The 19,300-nt window shown below is 37.2% G+C and overlaps 1 protein-coding gene across 4 annotated transcripts in view; it reads left to right on the forward strand.

Annotated features, from left to right (window-relative positions):
* FOXP2 (forkhead box P2) overlaps positions 1 to 19,300 on the forward strand; it is a 673,365-nt gene that overhangs the window by 595,183 nt on the left and 58,882 nt on the right. For 3 of the 4 annotated variants that reach the window (XM_066262149.1, XM_066262150.1, XM_066262152.1), the window contains 3 exons: positions 3,240 to 3,377; positions 4,494 to 4,697; positions 6,351 to 6,546. In XM_066262149.1, coding sequence (XP_066118246.1) covers positions 3,240 to 3,377; positions 4,494 to 4,697; positions 6,351 to 6,546 — 538 coding nt within the window. The remainder of the gene's footprint in view (positions 1 to 3,239; positions 3,378 to 4,493; positions 4,698 to 6,350; positions 6,547 to 19,300) is intronic. The other variant, XM_066262151.1, reaches the window with a different exon arrangement.

The following is a 19,300-nucleotide window of genomic DNA, read 5'->3' on the forward strand; positions in this document are numbered from 1 at the left end:
ATATCTGAGATTAGTTCTCCTCCTGCTTTCTCTATCACACATCTAAGTTATGTGTGACATGAGGACATTAGAATATTTGCATGGACAGAATTATATATCTAGTGGAAAATATTTTCTTAAGCTTAATACCTAACTTGCTAGGGTTTATATATTTTAAAAAGTTATCTGTAGACCTTCAAATCTGGTGCTGATTTGCCTTTTAAGTATTGATAAGTACCATAATCTCAAAAAAAATGTATGTACTCAATTAAGTTTTATTCATCTTTTTCAGTGAATACCTAGAGTAGCTTATAGTAGCAAAGAGATGCAATGTGACAATAACAAAAATGATGAAGGAGGAATAAAAGAAATATGTCACTTAAAATCAATCACTTAAAAATGGAGTTCTGCATTTTGAAAATTAATTTCTAAACAAGGCCAGTTGAGCAGTCTACATCTAACTTATAACTGACACTTTTAGGAAAACTAATTTTCTATTTATTCATATAATTTGAATTTTTAGTAGCCTTAAATATTTAATTTTGGATAAACTTATGTATGGGGATTTAGAGAAGATGTTATTGGCTTATTTGTAATGTTAGAAATCCCTACAAAGTGCAGTTCTGTTTCCCTACATGTATAATCATTTTAATTTGTGTTTTTGTACATATTTTACTAAAGTAGAATGGTTAATTGGTTGTGTGTTACTTGGCTTATTTTTCTGTGTATTTTACATCTATGTTTTGTCAGTTTTAGATGGCAGTTTCATAGAGAGAATCTGCTTAAAACTTGTTTAAAATTGCTTAAAATCTGCTTAAAATCACATTACATGCAATTCATATGATTTTTAGGATGACAATGATGTGGCTATTTTTATGCCATAAACTTTTAATTGCAAGGGAAACACAAGCCATTTAAGATTAAAAAAAATAATTATCTAACTATAGCAAAAGGGAAAGTGAACTCTAAAAAATGCAAAGGTGAAACACTTGCTTAAATTTGCTTATACAACAAATCCCCATAGCAAAAGCTACAGGGAAATATAATCTGTACAAACTGAAACCTGATTGTACACTTGAAGTGCATGCCTTTATTCCTAAAATTTTTCTTATAAAGAACATGTATTATACATTACACATAAAATACTTTTACTTGTAGATATAGAAATAATTAAATGAAAACAATGTGCTAAAAATGATAAAGGGCTGTTAGGTGAGAGAAGTGTGACATTCTTATTACATGACAAACTTTATAGAAGGTATGTATTTATGTGTATATAGCTATTTAGTGATCTACATATATGTTAATTATCTATCTATCTATCTATCTATCTATCTATCATCTGTCTATGTATCATCTGTCTATCTACCTACCTACCTATTTATCTAGGTTGGTGGCCTCTTTAAAATTTAATGTATCTGTCTTTCTCTGTCCTCTGATTTCAGTTTAATTCTTAGTTATTTGGGGACAATATAAGGTAAATGATTATGGAAAGAGAAGGCTTTTTCTATACATAGACATGTTTCTTCTATACTGTTTGTTCTAACTGTGCTTTTTGCTTATCGAAGAACAAACAATTAAATAAACTGACCATTAAGTGTTTAAATAACTGAACAGTTGGGCAACCTGTTGGGTGAATTTTACAGCATGTATTTCAGAATGCCCTTTATTATGATAAATTCAAATATAGTAACCTGTAAGTATGTCAGTGTGTTCTTTAAAAATCCAGAAATAGTTTTGAAAATCACTTTTGAGTTCTTTTCTGTTGTGTTGTAATTATTTTTCTTCCACAAAATAGATTGACTTCATTTATATTTCCAGATATCAGCATGGGATTGAGAAGACATAGCTCTTTTTTAGGCTTAAATATAAAGTTTTTTTTTTTCTTAAGAGAGGAAAAAAATCCACCCTGATTGATTTTCTCTTTTTCTCCTAATTTCCTTTTTATTATTAATTTCTCCTTTCTTTATAACATAAATTGCCAGACTTAAAATTTTTAAATTGTGGTAAAAAGGACTATTAAAATAAATGGTGAGCCATATCTGTTAATCATTTTCTGCTTTCAAGGACACATGTTGTCCCAAGAACTTGTTCTGAAACATTATTTACATTAATACTTGCTTTTACTTACAGTAAAAGTGAATTGTTTTTTCGAAGAAAGTGATTGCTTTTTCAAAGGTTGCAAACTTGGCAAGGGACAAGTTTGATTACATGCTGGTTGGTACTACTGTACAAGCAATGCTTTCAAACAGTGCAGCCGCCTCAGAACTTAGCGTGTACATACCTCAGGCTTTTATGCAGTTTTCCTGTTTACCTCTCTTGCCATCTTTTTCCCATCTCTCCACATCCTTTGTCTCTTTCTTTAGGATTGTCTCTCTAGCTTTCCCTTACTCTGTATTTTTCTTGCTTTCCCCTTATCTTCTGTTTCTTTCTCTCCCTCCTTATTTCCTTTCCTTTTTTTTTTTTTTGACTCTTTAATTCTCAGACCATTGAAAAGAAAAGAAATGGTAGAAAGAAAAATTTAAGCAAAATCCTTTTTTTTTTTTTAGTTTAACAAATAGTCTTTGAGTAATCTTTAGATTACTATTACTTCTTGGTATAAGTTTAGTTAGCTTGAAATCCAATGTTTAAAGAAGAAGCTATGATTCCTTCTTTGAGGAGATTTATGTAGCTATTTTCTAGGATAAATATATATCATAAATAAGTTACTACATGTACTCATGTATTATTATATTTTTCTAGTATCATTATATATTTTATATGATATATATATAATTTTGAAGATGGCGATTATGTTTTATGAGTAAGCATATTCTATAAACATTCTTTTTACTAGCTTTGATAACATATTTATAGATGTATTATTTCCTATTGTTTAATCTTTACTATTTATTTTAACCATACCCTTAAACTAGTTCAAAGGCATTTTGTTTGTATCACTGTCACATTGATGGGATTATAGATTATGAAGTATTGAGAACACTGGCTTGTAATTGTGTAACTATGTTAGTAATAGCTCAGATGTCTTAGAGTTATGGAACATGACAATAGAGTCTGGTGAAATCTGACGTACCTAGAAAGGTAGTGTCTAAAAACTGTGGCACTTTAATATTATTATTAAACTGTTATATAATATAACAAATATTACATAAAATCATCAGTCAGCATCGCTAAAGAATTTATTAGAGATGACATACAGCTGTGAAATATGTTCCCAGACACTGGTTGTGACCACATTCTCTCTTTCTGTCTCTGTCAAGGTTCCTGTGTCGGTGGCCATGATGACTCCCCAGGTGATCACCCCTCAGCAAATGCAGCAGATCCTGCAGCAGCAAGTCCTGTCTCCTCAGCAGCTCCAAGCCCTTCTCCAGCAGCAGCAGGCGGTCATGCTGCAGCAGGTAATGTGGGTTACCTGCTTCGGTGTCCTAGCATGGCACAGCAGGTATGCTCCCCATATCCACAGCATCCTGGGTATATTTGGTCTCCATTGGGAGGGACAAGCAATCAGCATGCTAGAAAATGTAGTGTTTTGATTCTAGAGTCGCTTAAGAACATTTCGATTCCTTGGTCTTTTTAGATTCACTGAGGTGGTGAATAAGAGCAGAGAGAGGTATAATTGTGACATGCAATAAAACAGTGTTTAAATACCCAAATGCTTAGGTACTTTTGCTTTGTAGACAAGCCAATAAAAGTGTAAAAGACATAGATCATTGTTTCTTTTAAAACTTCTAACACTTAAGCACTTTCTTAAGTTCATATAAGTATGAATTTTGAACTGGCTATTTTGTTACAATAGGGAAGGTAATATCCAACATTTTTTCAAAATATGTTCTGTGTTTAAGAAGTATCTACTTATCAGAACAAAGTTAAACAGCTAAGCCAGTAGCATAAAATGTATCTTTTTAAAAACAACAAAACTAATACAGAGATCATTGTATATACAAAGGAGACTTTATGTTATAGACTTGCTGATCACTGAGAAAATGATTGCTTGACCTGAACATATATATATATAAGTAATATAATATATATATATATATTACTTTGCTATCTTCTATGCTGATGACCACAAGCCAGTTGCTGATAATTCTGTCTGACAGTCTTCTGTACATCTGATGGACTAAAAAGACTTTTCCAATAAGAACTGAACAACCTGATTCTTTGTAGCTATGTATTTGGGCCTTACAAATGGTAGAGTATAACCTATTTTATATGCTATTGGGACATCAACTGTAATAATTTAGGGTAATTGTTTGGCTCTGGCCCTTTACAATACAGATTTTCTATACACTTTTGTTTAGGATGTTTTTGGATTTTGGACTGGAAAATTTCAGAGCTGCCTTGGATAAAAGTGCGTGCAGATCTGTCTCCTTGAATCCAATGCATATTTTTTGTGGTTCTTGTGAGGAGAATCTTTTGGATACTCTACCGTATGCCAGTCTAGAAGAGTTTAGGAGATTTGTAATACGTGAAACTTTTGCCTTTATTTATTAAAGTCAAAATGGTTTATTCAGCAACAACTACAAGAGTTTTACAAGAAACAGCAAGAGCAGTTACATCTTCAGCTTTTGCAGCAGCAGCAGCAACAGCAGCAGCAGCAACAGCAGCAGCAGCAGCAGCAGCAACAGCAGCAGCAGCAACAGCAGCAGCAGCAGCAACAGCAGCAGCAGCAACAGCAGCAGCAGCAGCAGCAGCACCCTGGAAAGCAAACGAAAGAGGTAGGCTCAAGCTGATCCCTGGTGTGGAGCAAGGGGCCCCGGTGTTGAGGCAGGGTGGTCTCAGATCTATCTCCCCATCACCAGGCTTTTGCTGTCCAAGATGCATTATCATACATTTTTACTGATCTTACATATAACAAGAGTAGAACTGTCCTGCTGTCCTTTCCTGTAGCTGGAACTTGAGAGTTGCAATGCACTGGTGCTGTTGTCTAATGTTCACTGATGAGTCAGGACACAGGGAGCACACTGTGTGGTGGACAGCGGCGCAGTTAACGAGAATCCAAGTTGGTGAGGGGACCTTATTTTTCCCAGCGCTGCGGCTCAGAGAACATGCATGCAAATTTGGCCTATTGTTGGGGGTTGTGGGGCCTAGGGGAGAAACTGGTTGAGCACAGATTTCAAAGTCACGGACCCCTGATTAATGAACTGCTACTGTAGGTTTGGAGTGGTGTGTAGAAAGTTACAGTTTGATATGCTCATAAATCAAACTGACAGGCTGGCTTCTCAGGCCTAGCTTGCACTTGTCAGCAAACTGCATCAAATATAAACATAATACAAACAAAACATGTTGAAGTAGTTAAATTGGTCAGCAGGTATCAGAGCCGGTGTCTTCAAGCTGCCATTATGCAAACGTCCAGGAAACAGTTTTGACCTCCGGAGGCTTTGATTCTGTTTGGATTTGTGAATAGAATTTCAGACAGCCATCAACTACAGAATAGAAATTACTCCCTTATTTCTCTGGAGGCTTTGGACAATCCTCATGACTTGTTCCATTATGCAGTCTGTTTTCCAGTGAGCGCATCAGAAGTTTCTTTTCCCCAAACTAGAAAAGAAAGGTCTTCCGCAGCGGCTTGTCTTTCTCTGAGGTGTGACTTCCTTTTTGTAAACCTCCTGAGTCCAAAGAACTCGGGTTTGTATTGTCATGCCTCACAAAATTGGAAGATACGCTTTTCCTTATAATAAGGGCACTTTCTTTGCCTTGAACATCATTCAACCTTTATTATATTACAGCAAGCAAGGAGAGGAAGGCAGAGAGAGCGCACAGGCCTATCCTGTGAGGGCTCCGGCCCAGTTTACTCCTAGTTCACTGGAGACCACATTTATGTACCTCTGCAGATCAAACTTACTCAGTTGGAATAAAAGGAGTGTTGCTGAAGTTGACTTCCTATAAACTGTTATTCTTTTAGCCTAGAATCCCCTATCAGGCATCCCCAAACTACAGGCCCAGGGCTGCATCGGCCCCCTGAGGCCATTTATCTGGCCCTCACCACACTTCTGGAAGGGGCACCTCTTTCATTGGTGGTCAGTGAGAGGAGCATATATGTGGCGGCCCTTCAGAGGTCTGAGGGACAGTGAACTAGCCCCCAGTGTAAAAAGTTTGGGGACCCCTACGGCCTAGATGAATTTATTACCATCTGCAATAAGCCAATTTGCTCAAAAAGTCAGAGCCTTTGTTTCGCACTTTCTCTGGACCTTCGCCTGTTCTCACAATGCAGGTTCTTTGGTTCTCTGTTTGAATGAAAGGCAACCAGAAGTCTAGAGATCCTGTACATTCTGCTCTTGGGAACTGAGCGGGTGGTGAGAGGGGCACGTATTTCTGTGGGGTCTGTGTGTGCAGCCGTGTTGCCGTGCTGACTGGCTGTGTCCCGGCAGCAGCAGCAGCAGCAGCAACAGCAGCAGCAGCAGCAGCAGCAGCAGCAGTTGGCCGCCCAACAGCTTGTCTTCCAGCAGCAGCTTCTCCAGATGCAACAGCTCCAGCAGCAGCAACATCTGCTTAGCCTCCAGCGTCAGGGACTCATCTCCATCCCACCTGGTCAGGCCGCGCTTCCTGTCCAATCGCTGCCTCAAGGTACATTTGAAACGGGGTGCATTTCTAATGCACTTTCTCCCATTTCATGGCCTCTCTGCCTCATACCTTGAGAATTTTGTTTTCATGACCTTCAAGTTGACTATTAAAACACGATTAACATGGTTGTATGACACAGTTTTTTGAGACTCAGAAATTTTACTGCCCCCTGCTTTCAAGTTTTGTTAGATATTAAATGTGCATTTATTAGTCATATGGCAGAAAATAATGTGTAAGGGCAACACAATCCAAGCACTATTAAACAGACACTGAAAACCTGCAGAGAACTGGCTTAGTGGTTCGGCTAAGAACACTGCATTTAACATAAATGAGCTGAGTTTTGTGGACAACCGATCAGACAAAGGTAGAAGCTCCTGATTTTCACATTGAAACCTCCATATATAAACAGGCTCTATGTATTTCTACAGAGCACAGTCCTATGTATGCTGTGTAGATCCCATCAGACACTCTGGAACCAGACTGATCCTATTTTTTCTAAAATAATATTACCTATGCATACATTGTAAATTATACCTTTAAAAATCTGTCAGCTGTGTTCTTGTTTATTTTCTGACAAAAAAAAAAAAACATTGGATGTACTTTGACAATACAATAATACAATATATATAATAATAGAATACCATACAATAATATAATTTTGTATATTTATCCTTTGACTTTTAACTTTTGGATAATGGAAAGAAGTCTAGGTTAAAAAATAAATAAACAGAATGGCTCTTTGTGTGCTAAATTTCTCCATAGAGGTAATTAAAAGTCATATACTATTAAATTTCATAAAAGCATATCCTAATTTGTATTTTGTTAGAACAAACTTTAATCCAAATGAAATTTTTTTGTTTATTTTCTGTTACACAAGGATTACGTTGTAATAGTGTTTGCTATGCCTTTTTCTGACTGAAGGATTCACTAAAGAAAATAAATAAAATTTAAATATACAAAAATTAAAATTAGGCAAATAAAATATTTTTTAAATGCACAAAATCATTGTTTTTGCCACATGAAGTTAAAAATATTATGAGCCTGATCAGGTGGTGGCGCAGTGGATAGAGTGTTGGGCTAACATGCGGAGGACCCAGGTTTGAGACCCTGAGGTCGCCAACTTGAGTGAGGGCTCATCTGGTTTGAGCAAGCTCACCAGCTTGAGCCCAAGGTTGCTGGCTTGAACAAGGGGTCACTCAGTCTGCAGTAACTCCCTGGTCAAGGCACACATGAGAAAGCAATCAATGAACAACTAAGGAGCTGCAACAAAGAATTGAGTTTGTCCCTTCCTGTCTGTCTGTCCTTGTCTATCCCTCTCTTTCTCTCTCTCACTAAAAACAAAAACAAACAAACAAGAACCAAATTATTGTTACTTAGGAATATAATACAATTTGAGAACAAATGAAGAAATAAGTTTATAAATTAATTTAATTCAAACATGGATATCTTTGGTAGAAATTACACTAAAACAGAAGCAAAAAATTATCTCATTAATTTTTTTAGTAAAATTGAATAATAATCTGTATTTGGGATTTAATTATATCAGAAACCCCTCAACAAAGACACATGATTTACCATGACTTTGTTTGATGAAAACCATTCGAATAAACATTTCAAGAAAGTTTAAAATAGATGTTTATAGAAACAATATATAACTTACTTGAAATATATTTGTTAAACTAGATTCTTCCAAAATAAGCATATAAACTATCTTTCTGAACAAGGAAATTTATTATAATATAACCATTCTGATATTTTTCAAATGAAAATTTTAACTTATCTCTGAACTCTCTTTTGATAGAATTAATGTTTTTTACCTTTTATTTGCACTCGCCATAAGATACCAAAGAGTTAAGACACACAACATAAAGAATCTTGAGGAAAAGGAAGGATATCCGAAAACATATCTGTGTTTGAGCAGAAAACTTATATTTTAAACAAAAAAGATGAAAATCATTATTGTGTTTTTCATTATTTATTTAGATGAATAAGTGTGAAAGTTTCATTGTGGAGACCCATCAGCCAAACACAGTCAGACTTCAGATAAACCAACTACAGTATGAAAACAGGACTTCGTTGTACTGTGCTGGGATCCCCAAACCAGAGACAGTGAAGAAGTATTGGTTAGCTAATGTAAGCCATGAATCATTTCTGCCTGAGTTACTGGTTACTTCAGATCAAAGAAAAACATTTTTAAATATTTTTTTATAGTTTCCCAGTGCACTTTGTACCAGGTTTTGGTGGTTTGACAGATAGCCACCACAAGTAAGAGTCATCTGAAAACTGGTAGGATTGATATGCAATGATAATATTCTCATTGCATTCTGAAAAATATCTCATATTTGAAGTATTAATGCCAATGATTTAACATAACTTCCTTGAGCTGCCTTTAAAGGTAAAACTTTTTTCAACTGTATAAAAATTGATATATGAGAATCAGATAAGTTTGATAACAGTAGGAGATACACTCATATTTTTCTCTAAATTGTAAATTAATAAAATGTATTTTACCATTTTAAAGTAAATTGTTTTAAATACCAAGCATTTGAGTAATGAATATTACCATAATATTGAATTTTAATGTAAAACAGGCAATTAGATTCTCTGTGTATAGAGTGACTGTAGATATACAGAAATCAAATAAAGATATGAATTTGTAAATCAATCTCAAATAAACTACTAAATATAAAGCTATTTACTTCATAGATAGTATAGTTTATATATCAACTAGTAATTATTTAGACACACATTTTCATGACCCAGTAACATAGTTTATAGGTTAGAAAATAGAAAATTGTTGTGTGTATACTTTACACTTTAATATGTTGTTGATATAAATTAGAAGTCAGTGTATCTCAATACACAATATATTCATAGGTTTACTGGGATTATAGGGACTTCAATATACATGGTTAAAAACTATTTATTCCAACTTTTTACATATTTTTGAACTTATAAAACTTATTCAAAAGCCCTGGCCAGTTGGCTCAGCAGTAGAGCATCAGCCTGGAGTGTGGAAGTCCTGGGTTCGATTACCAGTCAAGGCACACAGGAGAAGCAACCATCTGCTTCTCTACCCCTCCCCCTCTTCCTTCTTTTTTTCTATCTTCCTCTTCCACAGCCTTGGTTTGATTAAAGTGAATTGGCCCCGGGTGCTGAGGATGGCTCCCTGTCTTCCACCTCAGCTGCTGAAATAGCTCAATTCCCAAGCAGCAGAGCAGTGGCCCCAGATGGGCAGAGCATTGCCCTGTAGAAGGCTTACCAGGTGGATCCCGATCAGGGCAAATCTGGGGAGTCTGTTTTTCTGCCTCCCTACCCCTTGTTTAATTTAAAAAAAGTTATTTAAAACATAATGTTTTATTACCAATATAAAAGGCCAAACAAGGAATGCTAACTAGTTGGGCAGCACTATTTTGAACTTATACTTTGTAGAACTAGAACAGCTTGGAATCAGAGAACTATTGAATAATAAACAAAATATTTTGAAGTAATGTATAATAGTGTCCTTTATGCTGAGTTAAGAATGTGCTGAAGTTGTTTTTGGCATCAGTATTTATCCAAAATCAGTATTTGGTTCTGACTTCGTTCTTTGCTTATGGAAATCTAAATAGCCAAATGCCTACTTCAGTATCACTTCTAGTATCCTTGACCATTTTCTGATTCTATGATCATGTGCTTACATACATCATCACTGTAAAAACAGGGAAGCAGCCCCAATAATGTGAACAATGATGCTTGTCATGCAGAATTATCATTACCATCTCAGTATTCAAAAACAAGTAAGTCTTCTATTTGTAACTTAGAGGGAAAGAATTTGGGGGGGTTGTATACTTAAACTCCATCAGTGAGCAGAAGTATATATGTATTTATTATCACAGGTAAAAACAGCAGTTACCTGTGAATCTGTTACTTTTATGTATAAAACAAACATAAATAATTAAATACATTGGGAAATATTAAAAATGTGTTGAATTAGTTATTGAGAAAATATAAAAAAGATAGAAAGATGGAGGTTCTATTATATCATAATTTGCATTGTTATAGAATTATTTATTGAGCTAGCATGCGTAATTTCATTTAGGCCATAAGACTTGAAAAAAACTTGTGTTTGTCAATTCTTTATGTCTTGAAGGAAGACTAAAAAGCTGAATGTCAACTTTGCCACATTAAAATCTCATGATGATGAAAATGGAAAATTTATTGTTTCTGTAACAAAATATCAAAACTTTAAAAATGCAACCTGTAAAACTCTTAATGTTAAAATCATAAGAATAATTTTTTTTATATCAGACGTCTTCTTGTATCCCAGAAGCTCAATCTTGTTATCAATATTTGCTTTGATCTCAGTTTCACCAAATAGTAATTTTTACTCTCTATAATTCAGCATTTAAACCAAATATATATTTGGTGCACCCTTCATTATACATATGTTTTAAAGATGGGCTTAGTACCTACGAGTCATAGTAGGCCCCTAGTCAGTGATACATTAGGGTTGGCCCATTACGTAGGTGTCTGAAGGACAGCCCGGGGCCAGAGGGACGGCTGCTCTGGAGAGGAGAACCGAGGACCAGGTCAGGGCTGGTCGGGAAATTTAATTTTGCAATGTATGCCCTTCTCTGTGAGAAGGCAAAAAATTATTTTGCCATTGTGCATATTAGTTTTCAAAATGTAAAATTTAATATGAAAATTAAAAATTACATGATACTATTTCAATAATTCAAATTACTAAATATCAAATTGGTTCAATAAAATATATGGGTAATATTAATACTTCTACCAAAATTTGCTGTTACTACTTCTAATTGTAAGTAACCCTAGAAAATAGCAGAGTGCTACTAAATAAAGTGAATTAAAATTTCACGGTAGACTTTACATCATAATGTATAAAATGCTTAATTTAATATTGAAAACTAGTCACTAGACATAACAAATGAAGTGACATTAAAAAAACCTTTTATTTTTGAATGTGAAAAAAGCTGTTAAGATAATTTTTACTAATAAATAACACCATTGAGATTTTTAAACTTTGTATGCCCTCAGGATGTATAATCAAGTTATGAATTAAAATTTTAATTATTCTTAGCACAGTGCTCGGCACCCAGTTGTTACTCCACAAACTCTGATTTCAAAACTAGAGAATTAATATTTCATTGCTGTGTCTATGATATTAAATACAATTTGATCAGGAATTTATTTCTTAATTAATTCAGCTCCTCAAAAAACAAACCCTTTGGTGCTTATTTGTGGTGTTGGCAGTGAACAAAAGCAAGTCCAAACCATCCTCAAAAAATAAAATAGATTTTTCTCAATTTCATGTGTTCATAGAATTCTTAAATTACATAATTATGTAATTTCTAAGTAGTGGTAGTATATGTATATATCTCTGAAATAAGTTATTAAGAAAAACGGAATAATCTTCATTTAAGATTTTAAGTTTACTCTCATTCTCCAATGGTCTGGCCCAGTGATTCCTGTGTGATGCTTGCCAGTACCCTAGTCTTCTGGTCAAGTAAATAACTCTTTTAAGTAATATTCACTGAGGTTTCACTCACTTCAGACATTCACTGGGGGTGGGGGACACAGATAAAATCCCTGCCAACATAAAACTTAACATTTTAGTGTAGAAGACAGACAACACATACAATAAGTAAAATACAGTGTGTTTGTAAGTCATGGTGCACTTTTGACCGGTCACAGGAAAGCAACAAAAGACTATAGAAATGTGAAATTTGCACCAAATAAAAGGAAAACTCTCCCAGTTTCTGTAGGATGATGTGGCAGCATGTGCGCATGCGCAGATGATGATGTAACACCGTGTATTCAGTGGAGCAGCCCACGGCCATGCCAGTCGAGGTGTGGACGGTACAGAGGAAAGTTCAGTGTGTTCTGTGGTTCGTTAAATTCGAATCCGTGACCAAAGTGCAATGTGAATATCGGCGCTTTTATAATGAAGCGCCACCACATAGGAATAACATTACTCGGTGGGATAAGCAGTTGAAGGAAACCAGCAGTTTGGTGGAGAAACCCCGTTCTGGTAGGCCATCAGTCAGTGATGAGTCTGTAGAGGCTATACAGGATAGCTACCTAAGGAGCCCTAAAAAATCTGTGTGTGAGCCCACATCGAACTTCACTGAATAGGTATGAAACTGGGAGAGTTTTTCTTTTATTTGGTATAGATTTCACATTTCTATTGTCTTCTGTTGCTTTCCTGTGACCGGTCAAAAGTGCACCATGACTTTACGGACACACTGTATATAGTGATAAGAAGAAAAATTGTAAAGTAAGGATAGGAAGAAATAAAGTTAACAGTAGGGAATGGGAGGAGTTGAACTTGTAAACAGGTGGTCAGGGAAGATATCCTGAAAAGGAAATAGGTGAGCACTGATCTCAAAATGGGAGGGAGCTCTGCTTATATTAGCTCTAGAGCAACTTACTTCACTTTTCTGTGCCTGTGTCCTCATTTCTAATGTGGGGGTAACAATAATAACAATGGCAGAAACAATCATGGTTTGGGGTATTAGATTGGTTGTCATGTGTGCAGCACTGAGAAAAGTGACTGGCATGTCAGAAGCACTGTATAAGTATCTGTAAATAAAAAGAGATGAAGAGACATAGTGAAGGAGTAAGTTGGGGTCACAAGGGCTGTATAAATAGCTTAGTTTTGAATTTATAAGCTTTCAGAAATTTGTTAAGGTTATAAATAGCTATCCTGAAATCTAAGGAAGAGGCCTGGGCTGGAGATCACTTGATGAATCCTAAGCCTATGCCTGGTGTTTAAGACTAAAATAAATGAGTGCAATTGTTGAAAGGGTTCATTGAGTTTTATATTTTCCTCAAATAGATTTGTAAAATACTGAGTTAAAAAAGAGACTCAAGTTTTCTTTGTTCCTAGTCATCTCAGAACTGTTTTACATGCTAACATATTGATTTTTTTTAAGAAGAGAAGAGAGGCCCTGGCCGGTTGGCTCAGTGGTAGAGCATCGGCCTGGCATGCAGGAGTCCTGGGTTCGATTCCCAGACAGGGCACACAGGAGAAGCACCCATCTGCTTCTTCACCCCTCCCTCTCTCCTTCCTCTCTGTCTCTCTCTTCCCCTCCCGCAGCCAAGGCTCCATTGGAGCAAAGTTGGCCCGGTCACTGAGGATGGCTCTATGGCCTCTGCCTCAGGCGCTGGAATGGCTCTGGTTGCAACAGAGCAATGCCCCAGATGGGCAGAGCATCACCCCCTGGTGGGCATGCTGGGTGGATCCTGGTCGGGCGCATGCAGGAGTCTGTCTGACTGCCTCCCCCTTTCCAACTTCAGAAAAAATACAAAAAAAAAAAAAAGAAGAAGAGAAAAGAGAGGGAGAGAGAGACAGACAGAGTGAGAAGTGGGAGAAACAGGAAGCATCAACTCATAGTTGTTACTTCCTGTATGTGCCTTGACCAGGCCAACCCAGGGTTTCGAACAGGGGACCTCAGCATTCCAGGTCACCATTTTATCCACTGTGCCACCACAGGTCAGGCTACATGCTAACATGTAAACTCACAGAAATTTCAATATTGAACAAAATTGCTTGACTAGTTGTTCCATTTTCATGGTTTTGTATCCATAGAAAATAGCCAAGCAAATTTGTTTATGAGAGTTTTGTCTCATAAACAGTGTGATAGTTTACTTTAAATGAATGCCCTCCCCCCTAAATTATCTGTACTTTGGAATGATCTGTAGAGCTTCAAAATCTACTGATTGCTGAGTCCTACCACTAGAAATTGTGATTTAATTGGTTTGAACTGTGGCCAGGGCATTGGAAGTTTTGAAATAGCCCCAAGTGATTCTAGTATGCAGACCCATGGGAATCACTCCTGCTAACAGGAGTCTCTTTCTTGTAGGATCTATACTCTGTCCCTTTCCGTAGAAAAAAACATTTCCTCCTATTGTTTTTTTTCTAGGTGAGAGGAGGGGAGATAGTTAGGCAGATTCTCACATGTGCCCTGACTGGGATCTATCCAGCAACCCTGTCTGGGTCCGATGCTCAAATCAACCGAGCTATTTTTAATGCCTGAGGCGGATATGCCCTGGCCAACCAAGCTACCCTCAGTGCCCAGGGCCACACTTGAACTAACTGAGCCACTGGCTGTGGGAAGGGAAGAGGGAGAGAAGAGGAAGAGGGAGTGGGGAAGAAGTGAATGGTCACTTCTCTTGTGTGCCATGATTGGGAATTGAAACCAGGAAGTCCATATACCAGGCCAACGCTCAATCCACTGAGCCACTGGCCAGTGCCTTTTCTCCTTTTTATTTTTTTTAGATTAAGAATTATTATTTTAATAGTGAAGTTATTTATTCATCAAATGTTATGTGCTTGGTATTTGTTGTTATGCTGATATCAATAATTTTCAATACAAACAACTAGTATAATGAAAATCTGCTTTTAAAAGGAAAATAAATACTTAGGTTACCTAAATTTTTAATAAAATTCAAAAAATTAATTATTGTTAGCATGTTGAACTGATATGGTCTCTAAAAGCACCTAAGAGTCTTTAGTCAATATATAAAATTTTATTAGCCATTTAATCTGTTAGAAACAACTAGTATCATTTATAATTCTTTAGAAATTGGCCATAGAGAGCAGCAGTGCTCATGAACAGAATGCTTTTTAAGAGCCACAGAACTTCTACTTGGAAACTAAGATGTCTTCGAGAGCTTTATAAATTTGTTAGTCAATAATATTGACTCTGGCTGGTTGGCACAGTGGTAGTGTTGGCCCGAGGTGTGGAAGTCCAGGTTTGATTCCCAGTCAGGGCACACAGGAGAAGTGACCATTTGCTTCTCCACCCCTCCCCCTTCTCTCTCTCTCTTCCCCTGCAGCCATGGCTTGAACAGTTTGAGCAAGTTTGACCCAGGGCACTGAGGATGGCTCCATGGACTCTGCCTCAGGCACTAAGAAGAGCTCAGTTGCTGGGCAATGGAGCAATGCCCCAGATGGGTGGAGCATCACCCTCTACTGGGCTTGCCGGGTTGCTGGGTGGATCCTGGGCAGGGCGCATGTGGGAGTTTGTCTCTCTGTCTTCCTGTCTCTCACTTAATTAAAAAAAAAAATGACACCAACAACTCACTACTGGACACATAGGGATATACTGGTAAAATAATAAATTCTTATTCTTATAAAGCTTAAATCATTGTGGAGAGAGACTGATGCTAAGCAAAACATATAAATAAATAATATAGTTTCAGAGAGTGATAAATGCACAAATGAAAAATAAAGTAGGATAATGTCATAGAGGATGATAGAAGGCGGCGGGGGGAGCAGCAGTGGTGGACAGTGTGGTCAAAAACCTCTGAGAGGAGCTGATGCTTGTACCATGTAAGTGGAGGGAGGGAGGAGGCCATGGGAACATCTGCACCCATAGCGGCCCAGGCTATGGGAACAGCCCAGAGCAATAGCTGGAAAGGTATCTAATGTCTGGTGCATTTGAGGAACAGCAGAAGGCCAGTGTAGCAGAGTGAAATGTAGAGAAAAAGAGAGAGATGAAGTCAGAGACACAGACAAAAGCCAGGTGATAAATGCCAGCATCTCATAGGCTGTAGTAAGGTATAGTTGTTGTTGTTGTTTCTTTTCTCTTTTTAAATTTTTCTTCTAAAATGGAAAGCCATTGAAGAGTTTGCCTGGGAAGTGCCATGGCCTAATTTACATATAAAGAGAAAAAAATTGACTGACACATGAAGGGTAAATAATACGAAGGCCAGCTATAAGAAAGAAGACTGTTGGGAAGATATAGCAGTGGTCCAGGCAAGAGTTGATGGTAAAGCAGAGAGGTAGCAGGTGAGATGATGGTATTTTTGATGCAGAAGTCAAGGTGATGCTATTACAAAAAATGATTTGCTAATAGAGTTTGACCTTTAGAAAACCTAACACGTACAGGCAGGTAATCAAAAAGTTGTAGTCAGAAAAGTTTCAGAAACCTAGGTTAAAGCTAAAATGAAAGCTATAATTATCTTTATATAGAAATTATTTCCTGTGTAATAGAAATACCTTACTTTATTAAGCCATTCTTTTCTTATAGAAAAATAATAAAATAATTTTAACAACTTTGGATCCCATGTTATCCTATTTTTTTCTTTAGTCTCAGTCTTAAAATCACAAGAAGCCAGAATCACCACAATCATAGGTCTCATCAAAACTCTCCATAAAGAATGGTGATGGGTATAGCAGGTATAACAATCTAGAGTTACCACTATGATGGATAATTTGACCGGAAGTTATGGTTGGAGCAATGAGAATTCTTCTGTTACTTTGGTCTACTTACCACTATCTCTAGTTCAGTGGCTTCCAACCTTTTTATACTTGGGGACTGATGAGCTAGCCACTGGAAACGGAAACACTCAACAAATAAATTGTTAACTTATCATGCATAATAGTGCAACGTGATACAAGCTGTTGCACCTGAGCATAACCGAATTCAACTAAGATCATGGGGTCTTTAATCTTCATGCATCAGGGTGGTTAATTCTTTTGCAGACTGGCACGAAATGTTTGGTGGACCAATGGTTGAAAAACATTGCTATACATCAGTGATTCTTCCACTTGCAGGGGAAAGGGAGAAGGTTCACTCATCATTATCACATTCTGTTCCCATTCCCCACTCTTCCCTGCTTGTTCCATCCCATTCCATGACCACACACTTCTTGATCAATCAGCATCACTGTACCATCTGATGTAAATGTATGATGGGTTGTGAGAGGAGAAATAGTTTGATTAGCACTTCTATTGTTCTGTTAGATGTTGTAGATAAATATACTAAAAGAGAACAAAGATTTTGGAGCCACAGGACATTAGGTTTAAATTCTGTCCACTAATTCTGAATTTAGTGATTTAGGGTAACATGTTCCATTTCTGTGAGCCAGCACATTCTCACCTGTGAAATGTAATGATTTCTAACTTTAGGTGAGGTTAATTGAGATTTTGAATGTAAAGCACCAGAATGCAGTAAATGCTCGATAAATGACAGCAGTTATACTTACAGCTACATTTCTCGTTATATCTTTATCAGAAGTTTTAATTTTTTATTTTATTTATTTATTTATTTATTTTTTGTATTTTTTCTGAAGCTGGAAACGGGGAGAGACAGTCAGACAGACTCCCGCATGCGCCCGACCGGGACCCACCCGGCACGCCCACCAGGGGTGACGCTTTGCCCACCAGGGGGCGATACTCTGCCCCTCCGGGGCGTCGCCCTGCCGCGACCAGAGCCACTCCAGCGCCTGGGGCAGAGGCCAAGGAGCCATCCCCAGCGCCCAGGCCATCCCCGCTCCAATGGAGCCTTGGCTGCGGGAGGGGAAGAGAGAAACAGAGAGGAAAGAGGGGGTGGGGGGTGGAGAAGCAAATGGGCGCCTCTCCTATGTGCCCTGGCCGGGAATCGAACCTGGGTCTCCCGCACGCCAGGCCGACGCTCCACCGCTGAGCCAACCGGCCAGGGCCAATATTTTTAATACAATATTTTAAGAGCAAAGGTATGCAAGTTAGACTGCCTGAATTTAAATCACAGCTTTATTGAATATAAGATTTGTGACCTTGGATATATTTTTGAATCTTGTATCCACTTTATTTCCTTACCCATAAATTGGTTAAAAGAAAAATATCAGGATAAAGAGTATCGGGGTCACCTGACCAACAGTGGCACAGTGAATGGAGCATCGAACTGGGACGCAAGGACCCAGGTTCAAAACCCGAGGTCACTGGCTTGAGTGCAGGCTCACCAGCTTGAGCACGGGGTTGCTTGCTTGAGCATGGGATCATGGACATGACCCCATGGTTGCTGGCTTGAGCCCAAAGATTGCTGGCTTAGCAAGGGGTCACTCACTCTGCTGTAGCCCCCTCCCTGTCAAGGCATGTAAGAGAAAGCAATCAATGAACAACTAAGGTGCTGCAATGAAGAATTGATGCTTCTCATCTCTCTCTCTTCCTGTCTGTCTGTCCCTGTCTGTCCCTTTCTCTGTCTTTCTCTCTGTCACAAAAAAAAGAGTATTGAGGGTCAAATATATGGTAAGGGAAGGAGATTTTATTTGGGGTGGCAAACATACATGCAGTATGCACATGATATGTCAGAGAATGGAACACTTGAAACCTATATAATTTTATTAACCAATGTCACCCAAGAAATTTAACAAAAAAGTTTTAAAAGTATCAACTCCATTGTAATGTAGTGAGGCTTGAGGAACATAAGGTATATAAAGACTAACATATTATTTTATAAGTAAATACTGTAAACAACAAGTCTTTCAACTACTTGTTTGAAAATTTTAGTTTTTTTATTATTTATTTATATTTAGAAAATTCAATTTAACAGGGTGACATTGGTCAACAAGAGTACATAGATTTTGGGCAAACATCTCCACATCATTTTTACAGTTGATTATGTTGTATACCCATCACCCAAAATCAAATCATCCTCCTTCACCCTATATTTGTGCCTCATTTTACCCCTCTTCCTCCCTCTCTCTCCTTTTCTTTCCCCCTAGTAACCACTGCACTCTTATCTATGTCCGTGAGTCTCAATTTTGTATCCCACCTATGTATGGAATCACATAGTTTTTAGCTTTTTCTGATTTACTTGTGAAAATTATAGTTAAAAACGTAAGGATTATGCCTAGCTTTTCTATTTTCATTCTTCATACATCAGTTAATTTGCATAATCTAAACCAGGGGGAGCTTTTTAAAATGAGAAGTGGATTCATTCTATCAGTCATAAAATGAAGAAGTTTAGATATTATCTACTTAATT

The sequence above is a fragment of the Saccopteryx bilineata genome, chromosome 2 (genome assembly GCF_036850765.1).
Source record: "Saccopteryx bilineata isolate mSacBil1 chromosome 2, mSacBil1_pri_phased_curated, whole genome shotgun sequence".
In the NCBI taxonomy this organism is placed as follows: Eukaryota; Metazoa; Chordata; class Mammalia; order Chiroptera; family Emballonuridae; genus Saccopteryx; species Saccopteryx bilineata.